Source organism: Camelus ferus, chromosome 13 (assembly GCF_009834535.1).
Source record: "Camelus ferus isolate YT-003-E chromosome 13, BCGSAC_Cfer_1.0, whole genome shotgun sequence".
Lineage (NCBI taxonomy): Eukaryota > Metazoa > Chordata > Mammalia > Artiodactyla > Camelidae > Camelus > Camelus ferus.
In genome coordinates, this window is record NC_045708.1 from 27,927,005 (window position 1) to 27,954,168 (window position 27,164).

A 27,164-nucleotide genomic window follows, 5' to 3' on the forward strand; every position below is an offset into this window, starting at 1 on the left:
TATTAGTATATGTATAGCACTTTGAAATTTAAAAAGGCTAGGAAGTCAGGTCAAGAATGGTCTTAGCCGAGTAGACCTGAGGTTTGCATTTTTGTGTCCCTTATGACCCTTGGTACTTGGCAAGTAGATGAGGCATCATTCATGTTTGTGAAATTAATGAATGAGCTCTTTCGCTCTGGAGTCTTTCATTCCTGCCTTCTCTGTGAGAGACCTATGGGTAGTAAACAGTTAACTAGAAAAAGCCAAAGGAAAAGGCATGAAGAATAGGTGGCCCTGGAAGCAGCCAGCCATGTGTTAAGAGCTCAGGCCAGATGGGAAGACAGTCCAGGGGAAAGTCCTGGTGATCAGAGTTAACTTACTCAGTAAAATAATAGAAGCAGAGCCCCGATGGAGAAAAACAAGACCCTAAACTTTGGACCTTGGAGCAGAGCTACTTTCCTTAGAGCCAAGTCAAGAAAGAGTATACTAGGACCCTGTGGTGGTGGTGGAGTGTCTCATACTTCTTAGCTCTGGTAATAAATCAGGAGAAAAGGGATTTGCTATAGACCAGGCACAGAGCCAAGCGCTTTATAGACTGTCCCATGAACCCTCTCTACAACCGCGTTAAGTAGGTGGTCATGTCCACATTTTACAGGTAAGGAGACTGAATCACTTGGCAAGTTAGCTACTTAGCTACTAAGTTAACAGAACTGGGAATCAGAACCTAGAGCTACTTACCTGAACTCTCTGCTCCTTTCCTAGACCACTTTTCCTCTGGAGCAGAGGGAAATGAAAGCTTGATTTGCCCTACATATGCAGAAGTTTAAGAAAGAAAAGGCTCCTAGAAGTAAACCCGCTCAGCTCTGCCAGGCCTCTCGGTCAGAGAAGCCTGCAGCGGCAGCTGTCATATCCAGACGCAGTCTCTCTTGCCCCCCGAGTTGATCATTTCCAGGAATTTGGTTTGTATGTATTCCATGGACAGAATTCAAGCTTGGACCTTGGAGTGCGCATCTGAAAATTTCCATAGTTCCAATGCTCTTTGTTGGCGGAGTGAAGGCCTGGTGCCTGCGTGGAGAAGTATATTGTAATGTCAGATTTTTTGCTTAGTAAGTGATTTCCCAGAGTCTGACTGAGTTTCTCTCCCGTGCTAACCTCCTTGTCTCATTCCTTGCTGTGGATGGCCATGAGATGGTGCTGCAGCTTCGTGGTCAGCCTTGGGAAGGGCTGGGGAGTAGGAACACCTACTGCAGTTCTGAGGCGGACAGGGCATCAGTAGGTCCCAGAAGCGCTGCGTAGGAGCTGCTGCTTTAGGGCTTCTTACTGCTTTCCTTGTGTGGCGGGCATTTTTCAGGCCTCCAGGAAAGGTGGGTAGGCTTACGTAGAGCCAGCCAGGCTATTTCTCTCCGCGGTGGGGTCTGGATCCTTTTGGTACAGAATAAATAGCTGCAGGCGGAAAGAAGCATGGCTGACCTCTGTCCCTGCACTCCATTCAGGCCCTTTGGGTTGTGCTGCTATGTCATCTGTCAGGCTCTATACCAAAAAACTGGGGTGGGCGAATCCCACCGGCACAGCAGGGTGGTTTTTGAATACAACTTTTTAGACTCTAGACTTTAATTCAGACTTCCTGCCCTGCTGCAATTTGAATAAAAACCATCTGGGCCTCGTTTTAGCGACTTCCTCTCTTACTCCCAAATAGTAAGAGTTATCTTTTTGTTTGAGCCCTTAGTCCATGTGAGTCTAGTTGCCAATTAAAAACAGTAGGCTACCTTCCTGTTTTACTTAACTGAGTACAGGCTTCCGTCCCTGCTGCATTTAGAAGGCAGTGTAACAAGGCGTTGAAATTAAAAGTCTTAAACAGGAGTCCGTGTTCTGGCTTTGCCACTTACAAGCTGTGTAGCCTTGAGCAAATGAGTCAACTTTCTTAAACCTCAGTTTCTTTACCTGTAAAATGTGAAATAATAGTTTTGACCTCATTTGGTTACTGTAGGAATTAAATGAGATAATCCATAGTTTAGCACAGGGTGTGGCACATAACAAGCACTAAAAAAGTGTTAGCCAGTGGCAGCGGTAATTACTCTTAAACATTCCTGTCAACTGTTGTTCAGCAGGGACACTGCTCCTCTGTGGTATTTGAAAGTGGCATCCTTTTTACTGAGTGTCTGTATACTGTATTCAAAACCGATTTCCAGGTTTTTCCTCTGTGTTTCATTGGCCAGCAGAGTTAACAGAAATCAATCTCTCTCTCTCTCTCAGGGGAATCAGTGCTACAGCAGGCTAGATCTTTAAAGCTTGTGTTTCTCTTTGTAACTATGAGACTTAGGCTCTGGTCTCTCATCAGGTTATAATTTTATTGTTTCTGACCTGAAAAAAATTGAGAATATGTTGGTCTTCTTGATATTTTGGACATCTTGGTGCAGCACTTGGCATCTATTTCCTTTCACAGTTTGAGGGCCGTGATTGCAGCGTCCCCGGCCCTGGTTCGTGGCCCTTCCCTTCCTGGTTGGTACTAGCGTCTGGTTTGCTTTTCCTCTCTTTCTCCTCCTCCTTCCCTCACGTTACCTTCTCCCATGGCATCTCTTCTTCCCCCCTCCCTTTTCCATTTACTCTTACATTCCCTCCCGCCCTCCTCCCCTCCCTAATTCCTCCCCTCCCCTGGTTTCTAGCTCCTTTTTGCTTTCTGTTTGTATTTCTGAGGGCAGTGCTCCAATTACCTCATATTTGGAGAGAGGAAGCGGCAGCCAATCCGGTTTCTGTCTGCTTTTAGGTCAAGTGATTTCTGAACTGCAGTGAGATGCTTTGAATTTGTCTTGTTGCAGCTCTGAGCCTGTAAGATGGCTGTCTGAATCAGCAGCGGCTGGAAGAGACAGAGGCGGGGAGGGAGGGAGAAAGAATTGGAGGGATCGCCGGCATAGTGCATGTTTTTAAATGTGCATCTAATCCGATGAAGCCTAGGTGGGGATTTCTGTGGGATCCCAGGACGGGCTTAGCTGCGTTTTTGCTGAGATTAGGAGAGGAAAGCAATGGGAAATTCACTGGGGTGCGTTAAGGAGCCGAAAGATTCAAAAGCTATTCCTGAGAAGGCTCCCATATCTCCTAAGAAAAGGGTTCGGTTCAAAAGGAAGTGGAGGGGGAAGAAAACCCCTACTCCAGAGGTACCTCGTGAGGAAGAACGCTCGCAAGGAACTGGAGTCATCGAACAGACGGAAACCCTAACGAAGTTAACAGTGAGTCTCCAGGAGAAGGAAGGAGTGGGAGGGGTAGAGCCACCCCCACCAGACATTTTACTGCCTGGGGACTCAGCCCCCAGCTCAGGGGTGGGAGATCAGGGGATGATCGTGCAGGTGAAGGAGAGATTCCAAGGGGAGATCCAGACCGCTCACCTTTTGTTAGAGAATGAGTCATCAGTTGCCAGAGGGGTCTGGGATTCCCTGGAAGAGGGGATGACTGTCATCGCTCACCTGCTTGATAACCCTGCAGAAAGGAACTGCGAGAAGTCGGTGAGCCAGTTGGTGGAATTTCCGAGGACAACATCCTGCAGCAGCAGGGCTGTGCTGCTGCCTTTGCAAAGAGGGTCTGCAGTGGAGAAAGGGGATGCTCAGCTTGGATTTGGAAGCAGCACTTTCCCCAGGACAGACTACCCCACTGACACAGGAAGTCAAGACCAACTTTCTGAGGGCCGGAGTGTGGGGGGAGGAACCAAGGGTACTTTAAGCTCCCCTCAGGCCGGTTCCTGGATTACGGAACATCCAGTCCCTTCATCACTACTAGACCAGTCAAGAGGCCAAAACTGCACAGAACCTGCCCGTGTGGGTCGAGTACCCCTCCAGGTTCCCAGACTGCCTGCTTCTCAGAGTGATTTGTCCATCAGTGGCATGACTGTGAGCATTTTACCCTCCTCCTCCGGCTATGGCAGTGATGGGCTGCCCTTACATGGGATCCAGCCTAAAGATACAGAGCCTGAAAAGAGCTCCACGTCCTTCTCAGAAGAGGACGGCACCCTTTCTTTGGAGGCAAGCCACACCCCATCCTGGGGTCTGGAGGAGGTAGGTGGGCATGTTCAGGGGATAAACAAACAGCAGTTTGCATTCCTGGCCTAAAACTTCTGAAAGTGGAGTGCAGGGAACAGTGAGGACCCTGTGCTGCTTCTCACTTTACCTGTGTGTCAGGTCGGGAGTTAGTGACTGCTGCGCTCCGCCAGCAGAATCTGTTTCAGGTCTGCCTCCGGATGCTTGAAATCTGTTTGAAATCGTCTTCTTGTCTCTGGGGAATCGCTGACTCTAGGTAACCATGCCGCATAATTGCTTGGCTTATCTGGTGGGGTTATCTCTCAAGGTGCAGTGCTAGGTAATACTCAACTCTCAGCGGGTCTGTTTATCAGCTTCCCTGCTATAAAAAGTTGTGGTGTGGTACAGAGGTGATGGGAGGCCTAGCTGAATCTCTGAAATGAGACGGAGGGGTGTGGCGTGTTGAAGGGGTGAGAGGGGTGAGGCGCTCTGTGTGATGCTCTTCCCCCCAGAGAGTGATGTTCTTACTAGAGCTGATGCAGTCCCTCTCCCGCCGGACACTGCTCACAGCAACACCCATCAGTATTTATATAGGTGGAGAGGCTAGTCCTCCTTTGATTCCTAACTCTGGCATTAGAAGAGGGGGCATGGATTTATCCGGAGATTAGTCCAGAGCAGCAGGTTAGGGTAGCATGAAGGTTCAAGGCTAGAAAAAGTTTGCTTCCTGCTTGGACTTGTTTGTGGCTTTAACATGTTTTTGTTTGTGAGATATGTATTCAAAAATAAATGGAGGTAGTGGTGGTAGTGGTAGGTGGTGGGTGCTGTGAATGTTTTTAGGGGTCAAGAAGCAAGTGAGAACAAAGGAGATCTGGACACTGAGATGGGAGGGGACTCAGCAAGACCCTGGGTGATCCAGGGCCTAGTCTGGCACCTTCAGGTGTGATTGTGTAGGTGACTGAAGTTACAGTTCATCAATGACTGAAGAACTTTTGTTAGCATATCAATCTCTGCAGCAGAAGAAATAAAAGCTTCAGGGTCCCAGAGCAGCGAAGAGGTAGACAACAAAGCAGGGCACCTCCCTTGCCAGGCTGTGGGCAGTTGCCCAGATGTCTGCAGAGCAGACAGTGTGGCCTACCTGCTGGTACCCTGCTTACCCCCAACAGCATGAGGCTGAGGAGAGATGCTGATCTGCACTTAGAATGTCCTTTTGGGAGATGAATTCCCCCCGTGGACGGGCCCATTTCAGTGCCCTTTGTTATTACAGAGTTTGGAGACTCCCAACAGTTGGAGGAAAAAATGGCCATTGAAAAATATTTATAACGTGGTTGGGTTGGTACAGAATGGGTATAGAGTAGTTGTGGAAGAACCAATTGCTGAACTGATCGCTCTTTTGACATCGCTGACATTAAAGTTGAAGTTGTGGAGGTATCCTGATGATTCAGGGTGCATGCTCATAATTAGGTGTGAGATTTACGGAAAGTTTGGAGTAAAATGTTAAGGGACTCCTAGCGGAAATCAGTTCTGGATGATGGCTCATAGGTGACAGTGGCACTTTTGATACGGGATCTCCACACTGGGGCAGGAAGGTTCTGGAGGAACTCTGTGAGGAGCCTTCAAGAAACAGTTGGCAGGGGAAACCTTTGGACCATGATCTGGGCTGTTCAGTATGTGAATTATACTGGGTGTGACATTTTCTGGGCAGCCAAGCTCTGCATCCCATCCCTCTACCCTTTGAGAGTAGACACAACCAGACTACTCAGTTATATAGTCAAGGCTGAAAAACTAGGTGACCAGGCATCAGCTTAGAAGGCTGACGCATCTCTGAGGCTGTGTGTCCATCAGGTGATGCAGGGACCACAGACGGACCATGCTGTATGACAGATGAGAAGTAACTTCTCAAGATAAGTGTGAAATCCCTTCAGGATGAAAGTCCTTAAGGTCACAGGGGCCTGAAACCCTCATTGGTCTCTGAAGGCGTTGTCTTCAGGGAGCTGCCCTCTCATTGGTGGCCTGTTCACAAGGCCCGGGGACATTGGTAGCCAGAGAGAGGCAGCATGTTCTGACACTGCAGGCCTCCTGTCAAATGTGAGTTGAGCCTCAAGGCAAGAGCATCTGACTAGAGTGTGAGTCCTGGGAGGACGCCGGGGTCAGGAGAGCAGCTGCTGTTAGCCACACACCAGCTCCTTCCTAAAGAGGAGACAGCAGGCAGTTCTGCCGAATTGATTTTTGGTTTGTTTGGTTTTTGGTGCTTGTTTTGTTTTAATATGTCAGGGTAACAACCCTCCTCAGAAAAGAATCCACGCTCCAGAATGGTGTCTGGCCATTCCGTAACTCAGGCCACATTGCCTCTCCTGTCGATCAGTCCAGGGCACGATGACGCGACTGTACGTGGCTGCACATAAACTTGGCAGTGGGTTTATTTCTTTTCAGAATAGAAATGGGAGCTGATTCTGATTCTCACTGAGTGCAGGATTTAGGTAATAGAAGATGAGTGGTTTGCTTTTCTGGTCGCCTAGTAGAGTTGATTTCTTCTCTTGTCAGGAAATAGTTAACAACGGAAGCAGGATGACAGGGGCCAGGGGACAAAAATGGTTTTCAGAATGATCAGCAGGCTAGGAATTGGAGCTGGATGGTAGTGAGTTAACAGCAATTGTGCTTTGATGTCAGACAAAGGCCTTTTCTGGCCCAGTCCATCTCTCAGGAGGACTCCCTACTCCCAGCTGCCATCAATAGCTACAATACCTGGCTTCCTGGAACAAGGAAAATTGTTGAAAATCCCTTTCTATCTTGGCTCCCAGTGCCAGTCTCCTGCCCACTGTTTGTGGATCCTGTTGAGTGAAGAATTTGGCCCTACACCATTGCCCTTGACACAAACCCTTCGAGTCCCTACAATTTTGGGTGAATAGTCAGATAACACTGGGGCTAGAAATGATGAGAAAGAAATCTGTTGGTATATTATTTTCTGGGCTGAGCCTTTTCAGTTAGTATCCCTTTTCCCATTTCTCCTCTTTAATTATAGGGAAAGTTGTTTTACTAATATTGGCTTTGTATTACAAGAAGAAAGCAGAATTAAACAGATGATACTGTTGGAGGAATGTGGCAGTTAACACTACAGTTAGAGCTTTATTTAAGAAAGGATTTTTTCTTTTTCAAAAAATTTTACTTAATTAAAAATATTACCAAAGAATCATCATTTTTTCAGGTGTAACAATGATGTTGTAGTTATGTTTTTTTTTTAAGAGTCCCTTTAGGGATACATATGAAGTATTTTTGGAGGAAATGATAGTGCGGAATTTGCTTCATAATAATAGGAGAGGGGTGAGGTGGGTGGGGTGCAGCTGAAAAAAGATGAGCTATGAGTTGATAATGGTTGAAACTGGGTGATGGGTACATAGGCGTTCACTATGCCATTCTGTCCTTTTTTGTGTGTATTTGATATTTCCCATTTCAAATGGAAAGTTGTTTTTCTGTGTTTTATTTTGATTTGCATTTTGCCATTCTTCTCACTATTTTGTTTTGGAAAATATATTTTTTTTGTCAGATTACATTATTTATGTTAACATGTATGAGTTTATTATTGTTGTTTTTTTTTAAATGTTATTCTCCTCCCCTTCCCCCCACCTCAGACAACCACCAATCTGTTCTCTGTATCTATGAGCTGCTTTATTTTAAGATTCCGTGTGTAAGAAGGATCATACAGTATTTCTCTTTCTCTGTCTGACTTAGTTCACTTAGCGTAATGCCTTTGATGTCCATTCATGTTGTTGCAAATAGCAAGATTTCATTCTTTTTAATAGCTGAATAATATTCCGTTGTGTATATATGCCATAGTTTCTTTATCCATTCATCCATCTGTGGACACTTCAGTTCTTTCCATATCTTAGCTATTGTAAATAAAGCTGCAGTGAACATAGGGGTGCATGTATCTTTTCAAATTAGTGTTTTCAATTTCTTTGAATAAATGCCCAGAAGTAGAATTGCTGGATCGTATGGTAGTTCTATTTTTAATTTTTTGAGGAACCTCCATATTGTTCTCTACAGTGGTTACACCAATTTACATTCTCACCAGTAATGCGCAAGGGTCCCCTTTTCATCACATTCTTGTCAATACATGTTATTTCTTGTCTTTTTTGATAATAGCCATTCTAACAGGTGTGAGGTAATATCTCATTGTGGTTTGGATTTGCATTCCCCTGGTGATTAGTGATGTTGAACATCTTTTGATGTACCTGTTGGCCTTCCTATATGTCTTCTTTGGAAAAATTTCTATTCAGATCTTCTGCCCATTTTTAAATTGGATTGTTTGTCTTTTTGCTATTGAGATGTATAAATTCTTTATGTATTTTATATTTTAACTTTTTGTCAGTTGTATGATTAGCAAATATTTTTCTCCCATTCAAAAAGGGTTTCCTTTTCCTTTTGTTGATAGTTTCCTTTGCTGTGTAGAAGCTTTTTAGTATAAAGTGGTCCCACTTGTTTATTTTTGATTTTGCTTTTGGTGTCAGATTAAATATATCATTGCCAAGATTTATGTCAGGGAGCTTGCCCCCGGATTATTTCTTCTAGTTTTATGGTTTTAGGTCTTATGGTCAAGACTGTAATCCAGTTTGGGTTAATTTTTGTGTCTGGTGTAAGGTAGTGAGTGAGTTTCATTCTTTTGCATGTGGCTGTCTAGTTTTCCCAACACCATTTCTTGAAGAGACTCTCCTTTCCCCCATTGTAGATTTTTGGCTCCTTTTTTTGTGAAGTAAATGACCCCATATGCATGGGTTTATTTCTGGGTTCTCTATTCTCTTCCATTTATCTATATGTCTATTTTTATGCCAAATACCATACTGTTTTAATTACTACAGCTTTGTAATGTTTGAAATTAGGGAGCATGATGCCTCCAGTTTTGTTCTATTCTCAAGATTGCTTTCGCTAATCAATTTTGTGTGTGTGTGGTTCCATACAAATTTTAGGATTATTTGTTCTATTTCTTTGAAAAATGCCATTGGAATTTGATAGGGATTGCATTGCATCTGTAGATTGCTTTAAGTAGCACAGACATTTTAACAGTATTGATTCTTCCAGTCCATGAGCACAGAATATCTTCCCATTTGTGTCTTAGAGTTTTTAATATACAGGTCTTTCACCTCCTTGGTTCAGTTTATTCCTAGGTATTTTATTCTTCTTGATGCAGTTGTAAATGGGATTGTTTTCTTTATTTCTCTGACAGTTTGTTATTAGTGTATAAAACTGCAACAGATTTTTTGCATATTGATTTTGTATCCTGCAATGTTACTGTCTATTCTAACAATTTTTTATGTCTTTAGGAATCTTTATGGTTTTCTGTATATAATATCCTGTCATCTGCAAATAGTGGCAGTTTTATTTCTTCCTTTTCAGTTTGGAAGCCTTTTACTTCTTTTTCTTGCTCAGTTGCTCTAGCTAGGGCTTCCAATATTATGCTGAATAAAAGTGGTGAGAATGGTCATCCTTGTCTTGTCCTGATCGTAGAGGAAATGCTTTCAGCTTTTCATCATTGAGTATGATGTTGGCTATGGCTTTTATTATATTGAAATATGTTTCCTCTGTACCTGCTTTGTTGAGAGTTTTTATCATAAATGGTTGTTGAATTTTGTCAAGTGCTTCTTCTGCACCTATTTAGATGATATGATTTTTAATCATTTGTTAATGTGTGGTGAATCACATTGACTGATTTGAGGATGCTGAACCATCCTTGCATACCAGGAATAAATCGTAGTTGATCATGGTGTATGACCCTTTTAATGTATTGTTGATTTGGTTTGCTAATTTTTTTTTAGAATTTTTGCATCTGTGTTCATCAGGGATGTTGGCCTGTGATTTTCTTTTCTTGTAGTGTCTTTGTCTGGTTTTGTTTTCAAGATAATGCTGGCCTCATAAAATGAATTTGGAAAAGTTCCTTCCTCCTCTGTTTTTTTGGAAGAAATTGGGAAGTATTGGTATTAATTCTTCTTTGAATGTTTGGTAGAGCCTACCAGTGAAACTGTCTGGTCCTGGACTTTTGTTTGTTGGGGTGCTTTTTGATTACTGATTGAATTTCCTTACTAGTAGTCAGTCTGTTCAGATTTTCTGTTTCATCATGATTCAGTCTTGGTAGGTTGTATGTTTCCAAGAGTTTATCCATTTCTTCTAGGTAATCCAATTTGATGTATAATTTTTCATAGTAGTCTCTTATGATCCTTTGTATTTCTATGGTATCAGTTGTAACATCTCTTTCATTTCTGATTTTATTTATTTGTGTCCTCTGTTTTTCTTAGTGAGTCTAGCTGAAGGCTTGTCATTTTTGTTTATCTTTTCAAAGAACCAGCTCTTAGTTTTGTTGATCTTATCTATTGCCTTTATAGTTTTTGTTTCATTTATTTCTGCTCTAGTCTTTGTTATTTCCTCCTTTCCACTAACTCTGGGCTTCATTTGTTTTTCTTTTTCTAGTTCCCTGAGGTGGAAAGTTAAGAAAAATAATGGTAGAATTATATATAGTACATATACCAAAAAAGAAATAATGTCCAGAATATATGAAGTGTAGCGTAGGTGAACTGGTTAAGAGTGTGGAGCCAGATTGGCTGCGTTTGAATTCTAACTCTACTACTTACTAGCATGGTACCTTGGTGCAAGTTACTTAACTTCTCTGTGACACAATTTCCTCATTTATAAATTGAGGATAAGAATAGAATATACTTTATAGGGTTTTTGTAAGAATTATATGAGTTAACTAACACTTGTTGTGTTTTACGTGTATTATTAATGTTATTATTTAAATAATTCCTGCAAATAAACAAGAAAAAGGTGAAACACCCTAGTAGAAAAATAGAGGAAAGCTCAGGAGTAAGCAATTCACAAAAAAAGGAAACCCATATGTCTCATACTCAGGAGTCTTTCTCACTAGTAATCGAACATATAAAACTCAAAACAATAATAAGATACCACTTTATACCCATCAGACTGGCAGAAAATAACAAGTCTGAAAATACAGAGTGTAGGCGAGGATGTAGAGTGATGGAAAAACCTCTTCAGACCGTTGTGAATAGAAGTATAAATTGATGCTGTTATTTGGAAAGTAGTTTGACAATATTTAGGAGAATCAAAAAATGCCTGTAGTCTGTGACCTAGGATTTCCATTCCAATTTATATTCCTTAGAGAGACCTCCATGACTCTGAATTTGAATATTGAAAGAAGCACTCCAATCTTTACCTAACTCTTCTATTGGTAATAAACACACCTGCCGTAAGATTCCTTTAGCCAGACATTTGTAATGAACTGCTGCATTGTGCCCTCACCTACTTCTTGAATGGAAGTTTTCAAAGTCTGACACCTTCTCTGTAGTAGGATGAAGTCAACTGGAAACTTCAGGACTTTTGAATCAAGTATCTATTAGCTCATTACATCTAGTCCATTCCCTGAGACTTAATAGAGATGTACAAACTCCAAACTCCTCAGCCTCGTATTCCATCCGCTCCATAATGGGTCTAATCTTCTCTGCTATGTCAGTTTCCAATTTGAACTTTCATGTCTTAACAGATCAACTTCTTAACCATCTACTATTCCTGTTTTGGCTTCCAGTCTTTATATCCACCTTCTACCCAGAAGTCGTTTCTTGTTCCCTTTGTCTATTCTATAACATCCTTTCAAGGATGAGTTTAAATCATAAGTCTTTAAGAAATATTTTTGTCACTTTAGCCCATACTAATTTTTCATTCTGCTGAGATCCTCTATTGAATATTACTATTTACTACACTATTGTTGCTCTTTGGGGGCCTGAAATTACATGAAACTCTTTCATGTGGCTTTACCACGTAAAACTAAATAATATGGTAAGATTTTTTTCCCTTCAGAAGTTAGCCTTCAAAAAAGAGGGATTCTCTTTGTATTTGACTTTTTATAAAGTCTTTTTTGTTACTGGGCTCCCAGTGAAATTATAGTCAGTTCTTGAAAAAGGGTGAATGAATTTATGTCACCATCTTCTAGTCCAATTGATAACAATTTTTGTAGAGATCATCTAACAAAATTGGTTAAATAAAAAAGAGTGACCAAAAATCTAAGAAAGTTTTAGCTATTGTTCTTGAGAATATAACCTCCTAATTTGAAGTGTTGAATGTAGTAATTGTGTATAAGTCTTAATTACATTAATAATAAACTCTGAACACATCACCTACATCATTTCTTTATTTAAAAAAAACCACACAGCCAAGCTGTCGCATTATGGACATCATACATAAATGCCAATAAAATGAATTTAAAAAAAAAAAACTAATCCAGGGTTATGCAACTGGATTCTTGTGGCTGGGGATAAAATTTCTAGGGACAGCCGGGATTCCAAAAAGTACTGTTGTATCTCAGAAATCTTAAAAAGAAATATAGGTGATGTTTTGCAGAAAATTCACACAAAAGTAGCTTTATTATTTTTTAGGTAGCTTTATTAATGAAAAAGACACTAATGCCAAAGATGGATGTTGAAGAATTTGAATAACACGATTTTATGAAATGTAAAGATAAAAAGAAGTGTGAATACTAAATTAACGCATTAAATATACTGCCTAATTTTAAATATGTGTACACGTGTAAATAAATTTCTAACAGTTTGTATATTCAAGGGGCTGCAAAGCTTCCCTTCCTCAGTTCCTGCTTCTATCCGTGTGTTGTCATTTGGGAAGATTTGGGACTGCCTTATATTTGGAGCAGCCTTATTTTAGCCAGAAATGGCATGTCTCAACTAAGTTCTTTCAGGGCAAGCACGTTTGGTTTTTTGTTTCCCCTTTTTCACCTGGTTAATTTCTTCTTAGGTCTTAAAACTCAGCGTTTGTGCCGTGTCATCTCTGCGAAGTTCCTCAGCACCACCGGTTTGGGTTACTTGCTTCTCTCCATCACAGTGTTGCTCTCCCTGTATAGTGTATTGTCTCCCCTGCTAAACTGCTTGAACTTGAGGCCCATTGTTGTGCTTTTGTTTTGAGATACCCAGAACTTAAACCCAGCTCCTGGAGTGTAGTCGTTGCTCAAGAAATAACAGCAGAATGAATACATGGTGACTGACTTTTTTGTTCTTCCCTGTGGTGCGGGGCATAGTGTTAAGCACAGATGAGTTGTTCAGTAAATACTTATTGACGTTTTAGGAACATACTGAGTTTCTAGATATGTTTCAGAGGAGGAATTGATCAAGCCATGGGATGTGTGGGTTGAAAGAGATTTCAGGTAGATGAGCTTAATCTCTGAGATGGTAATGAGGCTATCCTCCTCTCCAAATGGCTTCCTTTTAAACATCCAGATGGGAGAAAGCTCCCTGACACTGTGGCTGGAATTCTGCATTTGGGAGATTAAGGTAAAAGCTTCTGCATAGTGCAAAGGATGGCACTGTGCAGTCACATGTGAGTATTACGTGAAGAGATGGACAAAAGCCAAATTTAATTACCGAGATGATTGTGATGATAATCCCATTTTTCTCATCCAGTTCACAGTCTCGGAAGGGCCCTGATCCAAACAGGGTATTTTTCCTTCCCCTGAGGGATCCAAACATTTCCCTGTCTCATAATAGCTGTATGGAGAATCTGAAACACAGCTGTTCATTGAACTGTTTGCAATGCAATATACACAGATTCTGTGATTGGCAGGTAGGAGATGCCATCAGAGATATTGACTGTGATATTGTAGGTATGCAATATAAATTGGCTTTTCTTTTTTGGGTAAAGAATCCAAATACTGATATTCCATTTTGCTTATTCAAATTGTCCCCTTTCATTTCAACAAATCTGTTTTCTGTTCCCAGCAATGTTTTGCCTTAATGTGTATGTGAAGCGCTACAGTGAAAGAAATGGGACATGTCAGTGTGGGCAACACTGAAAGAAACAGCTAGAAGTGCTGTTAAGGAGAACTGGGATAGAACTGGTCCTGCTGCGGAGCACTTTACACTGGACCCACAGGATGGTGCTTGAGCACCATGACCTATTGCTGTTGGGTCCTTGGCTTGTTTGACTACACACTATGTATTATTTGCTAAGTAAGTTTGTGTCAGAAAAAGTAATGTATTTCAGATTCTAGGTGGGTCTTACCCCCCCCCCAAATACATTTATTTGTTTATTTTTATTATTTTATTAACCAAATGATTATGAATTAAAACATATGAAGTGTCCACCATATGACCAGCACAGCACAAGGTGCAATGGGTGATAATACCGAAGGCCTGTGATCACTGAGTCTCAGAGCTGGAGGATATTTCTTCCACAGCATCTCACCTTTTGCTGGGATATACCCCGTGTTGAGGAGCTCCCCTTCACAGCACCCACTGTTTAATTTTAGATCATTCTGATTGTTGTTAAGATGTGCTACCAGTTCAGCTCCTCAGAAAACCTAGTCTTTGAAAGATAAGATAAGATCAAATATATTAAATAATGGCCATAATGTAAGGTAACAATTAAATGATACAGACTGTCAGTGTTGTGGGAGTTAGACAAGCAATAACTGAAGGAAGACCACCATTTATACACGAAGAGAGAAGGGAACTTTGTTGAGCCCTGTGTCTGGGCGAGGTGCTTGACTGTATGGTCTGGTTGATTATCAAAGCAGTCCTGAAAAAGGTAGGAGGTGTGATTCTCATTTTACAGATGTTGTAACTGAGGTCCAGCTTATAGTTGGTGAAGTTGAGGTTCAAACCTAGGTCTGTGTGAAATCAAAGGCAAGTACTTTCTCTTCTCTCAGACAGCTGTATCTCTAAAGTAGGTCCTGTGCTAGATTTTGGAGATTTCTTAAAATAACTTTTTTCTTAATATAAAAATGTGCATAATGTGGAAAATTTGGGAAATATAAAAATCACCTATAATGCTACCACTTAGAGATAACTATGATTACTAGTTCGGTGTATATATGCATCTGCCACATACATTATGCATATATATGACTATTACTTAACTATATTGTATACTTTATATAAAATCAATATTATTATTTTGTTTGTATTCTTTTTCTTTTTATAAAATATGGTGATCATTTTCCAGTCAGTAACATTTTCTGAAGCATAGCTTTTTAAGTGCTGTGAAGAATTCTACCATGTATATGTGCTATAATTTGTAACCAATCAGTCCCTCATTGGGGTTTAAGCTCTTTTTAATTTTTTGCTGTAAAATGTTTATCATATTTTGATTAGCATTCTTTTTTTATTTTGGCTTTATTGAAGTATAACTGACAAGTACAACTGTAATTTATTTAAAATGTACATCATGGTGATTTGATACACAGGCATACCTGGTTTCATTGTACTTTACAGATACTGCATTTTTTACAAATTAAAGGTTAGTGGCAACTATATGTCGGGTGATATTGTCAGCATCATTTTTCCAACCGCATTTGCTCACCTCATGTCTCTGTCACATTTTGGTAATTCTCACAATATTTCAAACCCTCTACCAGGCAAAAAGATTACAACTCACTGAAGGCTCGAATGACAGAGTTTTTTAGCAATAAAGTATTTTTAATTAAGGTGTATTTAAGTTTTACTCTCTTAGCAAATTTCAGTTATACAATGTAGTGTTATTAAGTAGTCACCCATGTTTTATATTATTCAGCTTATAGCTGAAAGTTTGTACCCTTTCATTCCTCTCCCTATTTCCCCTACCCCTGGCCCCTGGCAACCACTATTCTACTCTGTTTCTGTGACTTTGACTTTTTATTTTTTTAGATTCAACATATGAGTGATACCATGTAATATTTGTCTTTTCTCTGTCTGGCTTATTTCACTTAGCAAAATGCCCTCAGATTTCATCCATGCTGTCACAAATGGCAGAGTTTCCTTTTTCATGGCTGGATAATATTCCATTATCCACAGCTTTATCCATCAATCTGTTGATGGACACTTAGGTTGTTTCCATATCTTGGCTATTGTGAATAATGCTGCAATGAACATGGGAGTGCAGATATCTCTTCAATATCCTGTTTTCATTTCTTTTGGGTGTATATCCAGGAGTGGGATTACTGGATTATTAGGTAGTTATGTTTTAAATTTTTTGAGATATCTCCATGCTGTATGTCATAGTGGCCATACCAGTACACATTACCACCAAGAGTGCACAGGATTCCCTCTGCTCTACATTTTTAACAACACTTACCTCTTGTCTTTCTGATGATAGCTATTCTAACAAGTGTGAGGTGATAACTCGTTATGGTTTTGATTTGCATTTCCCTAATGATAAGTGATGTTGAACGCCTTTTCATACACTTGATGGCCATTTGTATGTCTTCTTTAGAGAAATGTATATTCAGATCTTCTGCCCAGTTTTAAACCAGATTGTTTATTTCTTTGCTATTGAGTTGAATAAGTTCTTTATATATTTTGTCTATTAACTCTATTAGATACATGATTTGCAAATACTTTCTCCCATTCCATAGGTTGCCTTTTCATTTTGTTGATGGTTTCCTTTGCTGTGCAGAAGCCTTTTAGTTTGATGTAGTCTTACTTGTTTATTTTGCTTTTGTTGCCTTTGCTTTGGTGTTGCTAACCATTATTTCATAAAATTTTTTACACATTTCTCTGATGATTTCCTATCAAGTATGTATGTATGTATGTATATACACACACACACACACACATATACATATATATGTGTGTGTATATATATATATATATATATATATATATATACACACACATACACATTTACTAAAAACTGCCCTCCAGGGAAGTTGTGCCCTTAAACACTCAGCAATGGCAATGTATGCAAATATCCAATTTTTATGTATTGTCTCCAGTATTGAGTAGTATTATTTAAAAAAAAAAAAAAGCCTCTCCTAATTTGATAGGTAAAAAATGATCTCTCATAATTTTCATTTGCATTCCTTTGACTACCAAATAGAATGACTATATGTTGAAGCTGTCATCTGATGTCCTGCCAGCCTTGGATCTCCCTCTTCTTCTGAGAGCCATAATATGTGAAGAGAAGATTAAAAGGCTTCATCTTATTTATACTAAATTACTCCATGTCCTACCTTTTGGCAGATCTCTGACATCTACATTAGTGGAGAATCAGGGGACATGTCAGCTAAGGAGAAGCTACTCCTGTGGACCCAGAAGGTGACAGCTGGTTACACAGGAATCAAATGCACAAACTTTTCCTCCTGCTGGAGTGATGGGAAGATGTTCAATGCACTTATTCACCGATACAGGTAAATACAGTAGAGTTTCAGTCGGCCTGGAGGGGCCTCCTCTCATGTCTTGTTTGTAATTCGTTATAACACCACATTTCCCCTCAGTCAAGAATCCAGCCTCTGATTCACTTTATTTATTTAAAAAAGGAGTATGTATCAAACTCCCCCTCTTCTAGGCACTGGGCTCATATTGCAGGGAAGAAAACAGCTAATGTTCTTGCTCTCATGGAACTTACCTTTCAGTGGGGAAATAGACAATAGGTAAAGAAATATATGCTGTCTTACAGTGGTGAGTGCAGTGGAGGGGAGGAGAAAGGTGGGTTGCTGCATTTTGGCCAGGGTGGTCAGAGCTGGCCTCTCTGATGGGGATGTCGGAGTGGAGCTACAAATGAGGAGTGAGCCATGCAGGCCTCTATGGTCAGGGTGTTTGACTTGAAGGAAATGGCAGGTGCAAGGGGCCTGAAACGGGGGCTTGCTTGGAGTGGTTAAGGAAGGCAGGACTTTGACTTTGACAAAAATGAAAATTATTGTGCTCTTAGTCATCATAAACATGCCTCAATTTTCCTTCTGTAGTAGTTTATGATACCTTTCCCTTGAAATCCAACAAACCTACTATCATGTACGTTTAGAATTAGGGAGCACTGGGCTTTTGAAGTGTAATTAAAAATGGGTTTAGTACTCCTCTAAATTTCCTGCCTAATTTCTAACTTATCCAGTGTTTTTCAGCTCTGAATACTTTTAAGGGGGTTTCTTTGGGTGAACTCCCGTGTGATGTGTAGATGGGGGGTTTTCATGTGCCTTGGTGGACTTTTACAGACCTGACCTGGTAGATATGGAGAGAGTACAGATCCAGAGTAATCGAGAGAATCTGGAACAGGCTTTCGAAGTAGCAGAAAGGCTGGGGGTCACCCGGTTACTGGATGCGGAAGGTGAGAGTAGACCAAAGTTGACTGTGTCTGGCATATATTCATTATTCCTCCCTTGGGGGTTTCCTTTCTTCTAACTAAGAAATTTCTTATCCTTTGTCATCCAGATGTGGACGTGCCATCTCCAGATGAAAAGTCTGTAATCACATATGTGTCTTCAATTTATGATGCCTTCCCCAAAGTCCCTGAGGGTGGAGAAGGGATCAGCGCTACGGTAAAAGAACACTTTGCTAAAATACTTTCTGGCTTTGATTTGCTTGGGTGGAATGTATTGATTAGACTGTGTTTCTTAAGCACTCATTGTATACAGAGCGCTTTTTATACAGGGCAAACTGAATTCACATCGTCTTTATGCATGGTTATTGTCCTTGGTCCCTGGGAATGAGTCCAGAGATCACTAATTTTGTAACGTCCAGCATAGGCTATTCTAGGTGTCAGGAAATTGAATCCCTTCTTAAGAGTCCTTGAGGAGCTTTGAAACTGGGACTCTGAGTGTTAAACTGAGTGGCTGTATAGGCAGTTAGAGGAAAGGATTTTATGTGGTTTGGGATGGCCTGAGCTGCTTTCTCCTGCGCTTGTCTTGTGTGCTGCTAATCAGAAGGTGTGTGCTATCTACCTTTCGGCAATAGGAAGTAGACTCCAGGTGGCAAGAATACCAAAGCCGAGTGGACTCCCTCATCCCCTGGATCAAACAGCATATAATACTGATGTCAGATAAATCCTTTCCCCAGAACCCTGTTGAACTAAAGGTAAAGTCATGGACTTAAATTGTTGTTTATAAATTCACTCTAGGGAGTAAGTCTCAGGGCTTGTTGCTGCTCACCTGGGTGAGGTGGTATGAAAAATTGGGCCAGGTTGCTTGCGTTCATTCATTCACCAAATATTAATTTTGTAGGCACTTTATAACCAATATATACACTTCAAAGAAACAGAAATTCTGGCCAAGGAGAGAGAAAAAGGAAGAATTGAGGAATTGTATAAATTATTAGAGGTAAGGATCCTTTGCTGAGACTTGGGGTTTGGTCTTTGTTACACAGATTCCCTGCATCGTCTTCCCAACCTGCATTAATAGCAGTGTTCTCAGGGTGACAGCTTGCGCATCCTTCTCAGGCTGCTCTTGAAAATTTATGGTAAAGGGGAAGTATCATCTATTTTTTAAAGGGCCTAATGAAAAATGACATACATTTATTCAGAAATCTTGTGTTGTGTGGATGTTTTGCTGTTTCTCGGAAGGAAGCTAATTCTTTCCCTAGGATAGAAAGAAAAGAAACTTTCATTCACATTCTGATTCCTAGAGAATTTGAAGCTTTAGAGATGGGCATTTAACCTTTCCAAAATGGGGGTTATTGAGAGGACAGGAGGATTTGTGGAAATATAGAAGGAATGGAAGAATTTCAAGCAGGTGGTCCCTGTATTTTAGAGGTGATTTTTTTGTTCTCACCTTAAGGTGAGGTACCGCTAAAATATTCAGTTGTTTTCTCTTATTAGACAATGAGGAACACTGCTGAATGGCTGGGTAAAGAAGCAAAAAGTGATGTACGAAGAATAAATTAAAACTGGGGCCTGAGGGCATGGCTGTGTTTTTGGACTAAAAGAGTATCTCTGGGGATTTTTCAGGTATGGATTGAATTTGGACGAATTAAACTGCCTCAAGGTTATCACCCTAACGATGTGGAAGAAGAGTGGGGAAAGCTCATCATTGAGATGCTGGAGCGAGAGAAATCTCTTCGACCAGCTGTAGAGAGGTGGGTTCAGAGCCTGAAGGGGATCTGACATTACTTACTAGGCTGCATTGAGCCCTGCACTTGACTATGGTTTTGGTCTTATTTTAGGCTGGAATTGCTGCTACAGATTGCAAACAAAATCCAGAACGGTGCTTTGAACTGTGAAGAAAAACTGACACTAGCTAAGAATACACTGCAGGCTGTAAGTCTGACCGTTTTGTCTCACTTCTACGTCATGTTTCCCACTTTTCACCTTGTGCTCTGATGGTTGAAGTCAACAGTTGAGGAATCCAGCTTCATCTTGGAATTGCAGTGGACCCATGGTCTCCCTTGGACCTAGTGGGTGGGAGCAATGGGAGTTTTCCCACTCTTATTCTCCCTTTCTTTCTCAGGACGCTGCTCACCTGGAATCAGGGCAACCAGTACAGTGCGAGTCAGACGTCATCATGTACATTCAGGAGTGTGAAGGTCTTATCAGACAGCTGCAGGTGGATCTCCAGATCCTACGGGACGAGAATTATTACCAGCTGGAAGAGCTGGCTTTTAGGTGAGGATCGTGGGCCTCAAATGGAAGGCTTGCTTACTGCTGATGCTCATGGATCAAGAGTCGGGCACTGAATCTTGTAACTTGGACATTAGAGGTCAATGTCTCTATGGGGAAACTACAGGTATTTTGGACAGGAAAATTCTTATAGTAGAGGACAGTTTCCCTTTATTGTAGGCCCTGCCCATCAAGTACCTGTAGGATTCCCTAATCATCATGGCACATTATAACAGCCCTTCAGGGTGACCTGCAGTGATGTGGAACCGCATCTACTTTAGAACTGCTGGTGATCCAATGCCACACTTCATAGAGGAGGAAACCAACACCCACAGAGGAGATGAGGATTTTTGTACAGAGCCAAGAATAAGAACCACATCTTTTGACCCCTAATCCATGGTTCATTCTGTTACACCATCCAGGAGTTTTATAAACTGGTGTTTTCTCCAGTTAACACTGTAATTTGGCATTTGCCTCAAAGATGACTTCGAACGATGGAATGTTAATAACACCACCTTGCATTCACATAACACTTTTTAATGAAAACATTTTTCCTGATATGATCTCATTTTTATTTTTACCTCATCCTTGTCAAAGGGATAAGAAAGATTTTATCTTAAAAAGCATATTACAAATTTAATCTATTCTTTCTTTTTGCATCTCAGGGTCATGCGTCTGCAGGATGAGCTGGTCACCTTGCGTCTAGAGTGCACAAACTTGTACCGGAAGGGCCATTTCACGTCACTTGAATTGGTTCCCCCCTCTACTTTAACCACTACTCATTTGAAGGCAGAACCCTTGACCAAAGGAACCCATTCTTCTTCTACCTCCTGGTTCCGAAAGCCCATGACTCGTGCTGAACTTGTGTCTATCTCCTCCTCTGAAGATGAAGGCAATCTCCGATTTGTGTATGAATTACTCTCTTGGGTAGAAGAAATGCAGGTTAGTGTACATTCCAAATGCTTATGCAGTGCAGTGAGGCTTACTGCATCCAGCAGCTTGTCAGTTCACTCTGTGTCCTTGTATAGATTCCCTTGATTATCGATGCTGCCTGGGACCCAAGCCCCCTTCTCTATTAAATTTTAAAAGGATAGTATCAGTTCAGATCCTCAAAATCCCCACTGAATAGCATAGGCTTTTCTAATTTGAATTCTTTTGGGAATGTTCCCTTCAGCTAACTGTGCTCTAAATGGGAGCTTGTGGAAGAAGTTGCAGAGTCTGTAAATCCGTTATCTTTTCCAAAATTTCCTCATTGGCAGAACATCTGCTTCTTCAATGTTGCTCTTGGTCTTAGCTCTTAAGTTTCAGCAAGACTACTGTGTTCCACAGTTCTAAAGGGCACAATTGACATGTATTCTAGGATAATGGTTCAAGTTCAGTATTGTCCTCTTATCCTTCTAACCCTTTTGTTTTGTATTAAATTCTTCTCATCTCCTGATGATTTATTCCCTATGTACCAATAAATAAAAAAATCCAAAGACAGGCCAGCTGCTTTACAATTATCTTTCATTGGCCAATAGTTGATGGCATGAATGAAGCTTAATATTTTCAGGTATTTATTTCTTACATCCATTCTGATTACAAAATGAAGAGACCCCATAGAGGGTAATGTCTAAACTATAAAGTTAAGCATTTCAGCCTTTGGGAGCACCTTTCTGGTTGGTAAATGCAGGAACGTATTCCCATATGCGGCAGCGAAAGGCTGCTTCTGCTGCTGTGGTTGGTGGGGTTTAGTCTCCGGGTCCTTGGGGGCAGTTTTTCCTGTAGGAGGCCAAGCTAGAGATGGTTTAGATGTCCTTCTTCCCAGTCCCCTACCCCCAGCCCCCTTGTCCAAACATTGATTCTGACAATTTTCTTTCTCTGCCAACTAAGCAATAAATTATTATATATGTATTTTTTTTTTTTTTCAGATGAAACTGGAGCGGGCAGAGTGGGGCAATGACCTGCCTAGTGTGGAGCTGCAGCTGGAAACACAGCAGCACATCCACACCAGCGTGGAAGAACTGGGCTCAAGTGTCAAAGAGGCCAGGCTGTACGAGGTGTGTGGCATTCAGAATCCCCCGGGGGGGTGGGGGCGGGCTCGCAGCAGGGAGTGTACAGTGCAGCTGTCCCCGAAGAGGAGGGGGCTCTGGAAGGGAAGGCTACCCATGAGCAGCACTGCAAATCCCCTTTTCACAGGAAGTGTCTCTTGCTCTTTGAAATAATCTTGTGAGAAAGGTATTTTTTTAATTAACCTTTTTTTTTTTTTTTTTTTTTTTACTGAAAAGATTAATGATACTGAAACCTAAGGTCAAAATTAGTAAGTAGTGAAAGCAGCTCCAAAAGTTCATGCTCTTCCCACTTCATCATCCACCTGCAATAGAGAGCTGATGAGAGACGCTGTCACTCGGTCTCTCCTCTCCCTCACTCATTCTGTCTTTCCATTTTTAAAAGCAACTGAGTAGTCTGAGGAATCCTCAGGAGTAGGTTTTGCTTAGAAACCCCGCAGAATTACTGGAAGCCCAAGACCATGAGGTCTGTCGGGTGTGCTCACCCTGCTGAGCTGTTCCTCACTTAGTGCTGCTCTGGGCTGTAAAATCTCACCCGGAGACTTGCTGTCCAAGCTTCTGTTTTCTCAGAGTAACCAGTCTCTATCTAAGTGCAGACATAATATTTGCATAGTTGATATCATACCGTGGATATAGTTTATTTACTCTTTCTCTAATATATTTTTATTTCATTCCTTTCTTATCAGGGAAAAATGTCCCAAAATTTCCATACCAGTTATGTTGAGACTCTTGGAAAGCTGGAGACACAGTACTGTAAATTGAAGGTAAGTTTCGGCTAACTCTCTCCGTTCATAGAGAATCTGGTTCCCTAATTCAGAAAGCTCTTGGTTCAGCCTTGTTTTGATTTTCTGTTTATTAGATTATACTGTTTGCTGTGTAGTTGTTCACACGTATTAGAATATTTTCTCAATTTTCTTGGTGGATCAGAAACCACTGCCCCTGAAAGTTTTAAGTCAGTAGAGCTTATCCTAGTTATCAGGCTTCACAAAAGCAGGGGCTCTATGTGTTCTGAGACATCAAAACTGAAAGTTTCAGATTGACAGGGAGGGCACTCCTCTTCTCTCTGTTGCTCTGTATTCCTGTCTTTCAAGATTGTCCAGAGTGGGGCAAGCCCAGGATCATTCTTAATCTGGGGAGCCCCACAAAGGCCTGGTGAGTTTTCACTTCCAGCTAGGATTGATGGGGGCTCCCTGGGAGTCCTGCACCAAACCTGTACTAAATTTAAGTCTGCAGAGAAGCACCTAGAGATTAAACAGCAAGGCTAAATGCATTTCCTCAGCTATTCTTTCCTTTGATGTCAAATGTGCTGTCTTCTACAGATGAAAGGCTGGCAGTTCCAACCTTGTAATCCTTCCTTTGTCTAGGAAACTTCTAGCTTCCGGATGAGGCACCTTCAGAGCCTGCATAAATTTGTCTCCAGAGCTACAGCTGAGTTGATCTGGTTGAATGAGAAGGAGGAGGAAGAACTAGCATATGATTGGAGTGACAACAATCCCAATATCTCAGCCAAGAAAAATTACTTCTCTGTGAGTCTAGCACAACAGACCTGTCATATTTTATAATAGCAGCAGAAGGAGCCCCAGGGGCTAGTCTGCTGAGAGCTTGGGTTTCTAGACTTGCATTTTGCTAGACAGAAATAGGGACCCTACTTAATGCATCTGTTCCTGTGAGAAGTGTATGTGGAGAGAGAGGAGATCCAGCCCTAGAATGAGTTTATTTAGAATGCACTCAGAAAGGCAGTGTCTTGGGTGAAGAGAGCAGCAGCCTGCAAATATAACTTTGTGGTCAAGGTTGTAGGCTTTGGAATGAAACAGACCTAACATCAAATTCTTACTTCTCTGCTTATTAGCTCTGTGGCCTTGGCAGGTCATTTAGTCTCCCTCGACCCCTGTAAAGGGGGGTAACAGTACCACTTCAAAGGGTTGTGTAAAAGGCTAAGATTGAGTTAATCTGGCAAAGGGCTTAGTATAGTGCTTAATATTGATTAACTGACATATGTTCTTGGCTTCTCACAAATTCTGAATTCTATTTAATAATTTTTTGGCCTCAATCTCTTTGTAAAAGGAGAAGGAAAATGTAGCATTGGACAATGCTTTTTATTCTTTTTAATGAAAGATATACACAAATTAGTAGGATTATTTTTTGCTATTTTCACTATTTCCACATTTCAGAGAATTTTTTAGGATATTGTAAACCTCGTGCAAATAGGAAGGTTTTTAATAACACTTCATTAGAGAATGGCATACGATTCTTTTGAAGTAAAGAAGAAAGAATAGATACTATAATATAGTAAACTATTTGAGAACAGAAGTTAGGCTATGATAGGGACCTAAAGAAAGTGCTCAGAGGGAGGGTACAGCTCAGTGGTAGAGTGCATGCCTAGCATGCACAAGGTCCTGGGTTCAATCCCCAGTCGTTCCACTAAGTAAGTAAATAAATAAATCTAATTACCCACCTACCCCCACCCCAAAAGTGCTCAGAGAGCACCAAGAAGAAGGGATCAAATCTGATAGCAAAGATCAGTACCCAGCTTTACAGAAGAGCTGGCATCTAAATTGGGTCCTACAGTGTTCATAAAATGCAGGGCCAGAGGAGGGCACTGCAGGCTAAGGGTGCAGTCTGAGCAAAGCCAGCTAGTGATAAGGATCAGGCACAGTGTTCGGCGGGTGCTGACATGAATCGTCTGCTCCAGCCACACTCCCTCCTTTCTCTGCCTTGAGTCTCATCCTGTGTTCCCCCACTCACTCAGGTCTGGCTCGGGTCCCGTATCCTTTGTGAATCATTCTCCAGAAATTCCAGCATTTTTTGCTCTCCTCTGAAGTCCTCCCACACGTACTGTTTATACATCTCATTTTGGAACACAGCTTTTCCTTGATTGCTACTCCTCCCTTAAAAGCACCTAGTGAATAAAACTGAATTCAATTTTCAGGAGTTGACGATGGAACTGGAGGAGAAACAGGACGTGTTTCGGTCTCTACAAGATACAGCCGAGCTGCTGTCACTTGAGAACCACCCGGCCAAGCAGACTGTGGAGGTAGGTGACTTGAGAAGGTGTGAGGGTGGCGTGCCCGAGGCTGTTATTATAAAAATATTCAAATCAGAGACTTAGTTCTGCTGAAGCACCTGGAGGAAGTGTCGGGGATCATTAGTCTTGGGTCTTCTCCCTTTTCATCCCAGCCCCCAGAACACTACAAACGGTTTTGTCAAGTCTACGGAGAATATTACGAGAAACAGAAGAGATAGTGACCCCTAACTCGGTGGGGAAAGTGACTTGAACCATGTTTTTTCAAATAACTAGACAGACCCTCCTCTTACTGATGTGGTTGCTGTGCCTGGAGAAGAGAGGCAGTAGGGGAATCCAGAGGGATTTGCTTCGGCCTGGGTTTTGCTAACTAGATCATTTAGTTGCAACTGAGTGTAGAAGAGGCCTTTTCTATGTAGCCCCTTCTAACAAAACCATGTTGGATAAAAGACAAGCCTCTCTCTCATGGGAAGCTTTGAGCAGATGCCAGTCAAGTATTTCCGTGTACCTTCTGTTGGCCTCTCCGTCACTAGCAGAGTTGTACTTGAAAGAGTACATTGCACACGTATAGCAGGTCTGTTAAACCCGTGCCCTTCTGCCCGTGTGCCTGCTTGTTGCAGGCGTACAGTGCCGCTGTCCAGTCCCAGCTGCAGTGGATGAAGCAGCTGTGCTTGTGTGTGGAGCAGCACGTGAAAGAGAATACTGCTTACTTTCAGGTATGTGGGCTAGTGTTTGTGTGCATATCTATGTGAGTGTGCGTGTGCATCAGAGAGAATGAGAATACCCTTTTTTATCCAGCCAAGTGATTGTGTGTGTGCAAGGATGCACATGGGAAGGGGGAGGTTAAAAACACATTTGTGTCAGTTAACCTTTACTGTATAAACCACTACCCCAAAACTTGGTTGCTTAAGAAAGCAATCATTTAGTTAGCTCGTTTTTCCATGGGTCAGCAGTTTGTGCTAGGCTCAGCCCAAGGCTTTTTCTCATCTTGCCTGGTTGGCAGGTGGCTGTAGGCAGTCGGCAGGCAGGCTGGGGGCCAGTCGGTCCCAAATGGTGTCACTCATATGTCTGACAGTTGGCTGGGGTGGTGGGGTACAAGTCCATACCCTCCAGTAGGCTAGCCTAGGCTTCTTTGCAGAGTAGCTGTGTTCCACAAGCAGCAAGAGAGGGCAAGTCCCAGTGCACAGGCACTTTTTTTCTGCTGTCACGTATATTAATATGCCACGCTCAGCTTCACGAGGAGAAATAGACTCCACCTCCTGATGGGAGGGGCTGTAAAATAACAGGATTTTTTTTTTCCCTTCAGTCTATCACCACATCAGGAACATACTGCTTTAAAAAAAAAAAGTACACCAACCTTAAAAAAAAAAAGAACATACTGCTTAATCAAAACTATAATGAGGTATCACCTCTCACTGGTGAGAATGGCCATCATTAAAAACTCTACAAATAACAAATGCTAGAGAGGGTGTAGGAAAAGGGGAACCCTCCTACACTATTGGTGGAAATGCAAATTGGTGCAGCCACTGTGGAAAACAGTATGGAGATTCCTTTAAAAAACTAAAAATATAGTTACCATATGATTCATCAACCCCACTTCTGGACATATATCTGGGTAAAACTATAACTCAAAAAGATGCGTGCACCCCAGTGTTCATAGCAGCACTATTTACAATAGCCAAGACATGGAAGCAACCTAAATGTCCATTGACAGATGAATGGGTAAGGATGTGGTATGTACACACACACACACACACACACACACACACA

General features: G+C 41.5%; 2 protein-coding genes across 2 annotated transcripts in view; both read left to right on the forward strand.

The window, feature by feature from the left end:
• MACF1 (microtubule actin crosslinking factor 1) overlaps positions 1–27,164 on the forward strand; it is a 311,201-nt gene that overhangs the window by 136,144 nt on the left and 147,893 nt on the right. Inside the window, 14 exon segments of the mRNA XM_014560572.2 lie at positions 16,985–17,151; positions 17,950–18,062; positions 18,167–18,273; positions 18,689–18,808; positions 18,955–19,050; positions 19,677–19,804; positions 19,892–19,985; positions 20,176–20,330; positions 20,990–21,266; positions 22,235–22,363; positions 23,059–23,136; positions 23,737–23,898; positions 25,302–25,406; positions 26,015–26,110. Of these exon segments, the coding sequence (XP_014416058.2) occupies positions 16,985–17,151; positions 17,950–18,062; positions 18,167–18,273; positions 18,689–18,808; positions 18,955–19,050; positions 19,677–19,804; positions 19,892–19,985; positions 20,176–20,330; positions 20,990–21,266; positions 22,235–22,363; positions 23,059–23,136; positions 23,737–23,898; positions 25,302–25,406; positions 26,015–26,110 (1,827 nt within the window).
• On the forward strand, positions 23–14,029 carry LOC116667943. The gene is made up of 2 exons (XM_032493904.1): positions 23–4,022; positions 13,766–14,029. The coding sequence occupies exons 1-2, from the start codon at positions 3,000–3,002 to the stop codon at positions 13,790–13,792; spliced, it is 1,050 nt and encodes a 349-aa protein (XP_032349795.1). The 5' UTR covers positions 23–2,999; the 3' UTR covers positions 13,793–14,029.